Genomic DNA, 3,341 nt, shown 5'->3' on the forward strand with positions numbered 1-3,341 from the left:
ACCCTGCATTCCCAACACGCCAGCAAATGTCGAAATGCAATCACACAGACCCAGATGTGTACTGAGGCACTCATCCCGAAGAACCCCACACTCCAGAAACAACTGTAGTTGTCCTATCACTCCCTTTCAGTGATCAGACCTTCTCCAAAAAGGCGAGTAAGTTCTCTATATTACCTTTGCAGGCAAAACCAACGCGCTCGGGCGTTAGCCCTAAGAATACAAAAAAACAAATCTTTCACAATATAAGGAGTTGAGGGTTGGGTCATCGCGACAATACAAAGCAATAAAGCGTAGTAGGTCTTCTTGCCACGTTTTTCGGCTCTTAGCTTCCCCAATCATAAGAAAATTACCAAATGTTCGTGGCACGATCAGATGGTTGGCATCACTTAAAAGTGTTGATGTGAAAAGCTTTTTTTTTCTTCTTGATCAACCTGGATTATTATTAAAAAAAAAAATTTTTTTCATTCCACAAAGGTTGCCATTGATGTCAGAATTCTGTACTTTGCGTACGACCGTTTCCAAAAGTTAAGCACTCGACAACAAGCGCAGTTGGTCTAGTGGTAGAATTCTCGCCTGCCACGCGGGAGGCCCGGGTTCGATTCCCGGACTGCGCATTGCTTTTCGCCCCACCCGCGGCGGCAATACAGGTTTTTGGGGGCCAGTAATGAAACGAAGGGCCGTCAGTCCACAAGGCGCCGCGGCATAATGAGGCACACCCCTTTTTCCAGGACCAAGGCATTTTTGCGAGGCACACACCTTACGTGAGCGGCCCCAAGTGAAGAAGAGGAGAATTTACCCCCACAGCGCCTCGGTGATGCCGGCGAGCTCGTCGCGGCACCACGCCCCGTATTTTCGGGGAGCCTTACGGCGGCAGGCTTGCGGCATCGCACAGCGCCAGAGCCACGCGCGCCATCGGCAGCCCCCAAAATCGCTGCCAAGCACCGCTCCCCACAAGAGCCCCCAAGCGCAGCAGAACCCCCACCCAAGCCATGCTTTATGATATGCAAGAAGGTTGCTCGCCATGCTTGGGGAATGGCAACCCACATGAAACGCAAGCACCCCAACGGAAAGAATAATAGGACGGAGGAGCCAAACAAAGACACACCAAAAAACCTTGGCGAGAGAGAGGGAGAGAAAGAGAGAAGAACCCCCTGCCTTGCAAACCGCTGCCCTGAAGCAGGAAAAGGATGAAGCAGAATTGCCCCACCTTAAAAAGCGTACGGGAACAGAGGCATCCTTTCCGACCGACGACCGGCTAAAGAACGAGGGGGGCACAATGCTTGGTGTGTTTGAAATGTTTTGCCGCTATTGGTTCAGTTGGAACGCACTGCCGCCGCTCTGATGAGGACCACGGGGTTCCTGTAACGGTGAAACGCCGGAGGCTCCATGAGGATGCTCCTGATGAGCTGTCTCTTTCTGCCTTCTCGTGCCCCACGTGCGGATTCCAGTGCCACAGCAAACATGGACTCACGAGGCACCGCATAGCCAGCCATAGGTTCAGGCCGGACGTCGTAAAACCAAGCCAACATGGACAGTGCGAAGAGACGAGCATGCACCTATTGAGCTGTCCCGCATTAAAGAGTCTACGATGTCACTTTGGGGTGGATGGGGACGGCGTGGAGAAGTTGTGCTTTATGCAGAAGTTGGCCAAATTCCTGCTTGCAGTGGAAAGGCTCTGTTCTCAATGGCTTTCCCCGATAAAAATGAGGACCACCTCCCTGGCCCAGGAGTGGCCCCTTTTCCCCTCTCAGCTTCATCTCCCCTCTATATTTTTGTTGATCTCATGCCGTCGAAACGTGCTTTCCCCCCTGTGCTGTTTATCCAAAATGGGGCAAGTAGGTCTACGGGATCCTGGATCAGGGGAAACGGCTGCCCGGTTCCGTAAGCGCGTGTTTCCCCACTGGGCCGGCTCAACGAAACGAAGAACAAAATACCCCCAAAATAAACAAAACAAAAAGCATCAAAAGCAAAACACATACCAACCGAAAGGGATCCACTTCCACATAGAAATTAAGCAGTAATGAACGTGCTCTGAGATGATGGCCGATGGTGCGGAGCCTTCGGCGAGAGTCGAGAAGATACGAGGAACAGGAAAATAAACCCACGGCGTGTTGGTGCGGGGTGTCCTGCCTGCTTGGGGCAGGGCCTGGCACCGGCTAGCCTCAAAGGTGGGGATCTGTTTTGATGAGGTATAAAACGTCATTTGGCGCCCCGTCATTTTGACGATGCGAGGCCGAGGGCGCATATGCCGCATAACAGCTGGTGAAAAATGGCTCATAAAGAAGTCGGGGGTGTTCAAAATACACCGGCCGAACCTCTCAAAAAGGTGGGTGGTATGCTTCGCTGTGACAGGGTGGAAATTACCCTGTCAGGGGCAAAGGTTTTTTGCACGCCCGGGCGCCCGCGAGGGTAAGGAACCAAAAGGCCCCACCGGACCACAATTGCCAGCGCCCTGGCGAGGTTTATGGCTTATCCGCGGTTTTATTTGACCCCAAATGCACCATTTCTTCCCGGATGTCCTTTAAAAAGAAAAAAAAGCTCTGGTTTTCGTTGTGGGGTGGAACTGGGAAAGCCCAAAGAGAGCCCACGCGCCCCTTTATCAGGGCAAAATGCGGCCCAGGGGTATTTTACATCATTTCTGATGGGGCTGGCGGGAAGCCTCGAATTGGCAGGGCCACGCGACACCGCTGCAGATGTGAAGGGGCGCTTGGGTTAATAATATCCCGTGTCTTTGGCTCACTGGGAATTGTAGGTCGGTTGGAAAAACCAAACGCCCAGATAAAGCGAGTGAGAATTCCGGAAAAAGACTTTGTCACATCCCACCCGCGGTGGGTAACAAATATTCCCCGAAGGAGTACTGGATATAATATTGCACTTGTGAACAATCACCTGAGGATCTTGCGTTCACACCTCCCTGCGCAAGGCTTATGAATGAGATCTTCTGCACTTAAAGAGGAATTACTTTCTTTATATGAAAACCAATTAAATATAATGATTATTAAATCACATTGGGACGGCGCTCCACCGCTGTGGCCAAGTCGGTTGTTTACCTTTGTCCAGGAGCGTGTTCGAAGCCTGATCCGTTGTAATTTTTCACATCAATTTTGAGATTTTTTCTTGGGAGCCTGCGATAGGAATGGTCAAGCCTTACCCTACTTGCTGAGAGTGGGTCCTATAACTTGAAATAACACGTGTCTTGTCTTAGCTAGCGTAAGGAAAGTGTCGCAAAGCGTAAGTTTGAAACGAAAGGTAAGTCAGAAGCAAGCAATCACAATGCTATCCGCTACTTCCCAGCAGGCCCTCATGGACGTGGAATGGATGACGAGCCTGTCAGCTCTCAG

The 3,341-nt window shown here is 51.1% G+C and overlaps 3 protein-coding genes and 1 non-coding gene across 4 annotated transcripts; 2 read left to right on the forward strand and 2 right to left on the reverse strand.

The window, feature by feature from the left end:
* Positions 1-543: 543 nt before the first annotated feature.
* Positions 544-614, forward strand: DQ04_tRNA026 (the record flags this gene model as incomplete). The annotated part of the gene is made up of 1 exon: positions 544-614. It is a non-coding gene; the product is annotated as a tRNA-Gly (tRNA).
* A 66-nt stretch (positions 615-680) lies between these two features.
* On the reverse strand, positions 681-1,046 carry DQ04_07361010 (hypothetical protein; the record flags this gene model as incomplete). The annotated part of the gene is made up of 1 exon (XM_009315129.1): positions 681-1,046. The coding sequence occupies one exon, from the start codon at positions 1,044-1,046 to the stop codon at positions 681-683; it is 366 nt and encodes a 121-aa protein (XP_009313404.1).
* Positions 1,047-1,960: 914 nt separating this feature from the next.
* On the reverse strand, positions 1,961-2,278 carry DQ04_07361020 (hypothetical protein; the record flags this gene model as incomplete). Its single annotated transcript, XM_009315130.1, has 1 exon — positions 1,961-2,278. The coding sequence occupies one exon, from the start codon at positions 2,276-2,278 to the stop codon at positions 1,961-1,963; it is 318 nt and encodes a 105-aa protein (XP_009313405.1).
* A 236-nt stretch (positions 2,279-2,514) lies between these two features.
* DQ04_07361030 (hypothetical protein) lies at positions 2,515-2,931 on the forward strand (the record flags this gene model as incomplete). The annotated part of the gene is made up of 1 exon (XM_009315131.1): positions 2,515-2,931. The coding sequence occupies one exon, from the start codon at positions 2,515-2,517 to the stop codon at positions 2,929-2,931; it is 417 nt and encodes a 138-aa protein (XP_009313406.1).
* Positions 2,932-3,341: the final 410 nt, after the last annotated feature.

Source organism: Trypanosoma grayi (assembly GCF_000691245.1).
Source record: "Trypanosoma grayi strain ANR4 Tgr_736_V1, whole genome shotgun sequence".
In the NCBI taxonomy this organism is placed as follows: Eukaryota; Euglenozoa; class Kinetoplastea; order Trypanosomatida; family Trypanosomatidae; genus Trypanosoma; species Trypanosoma grayi.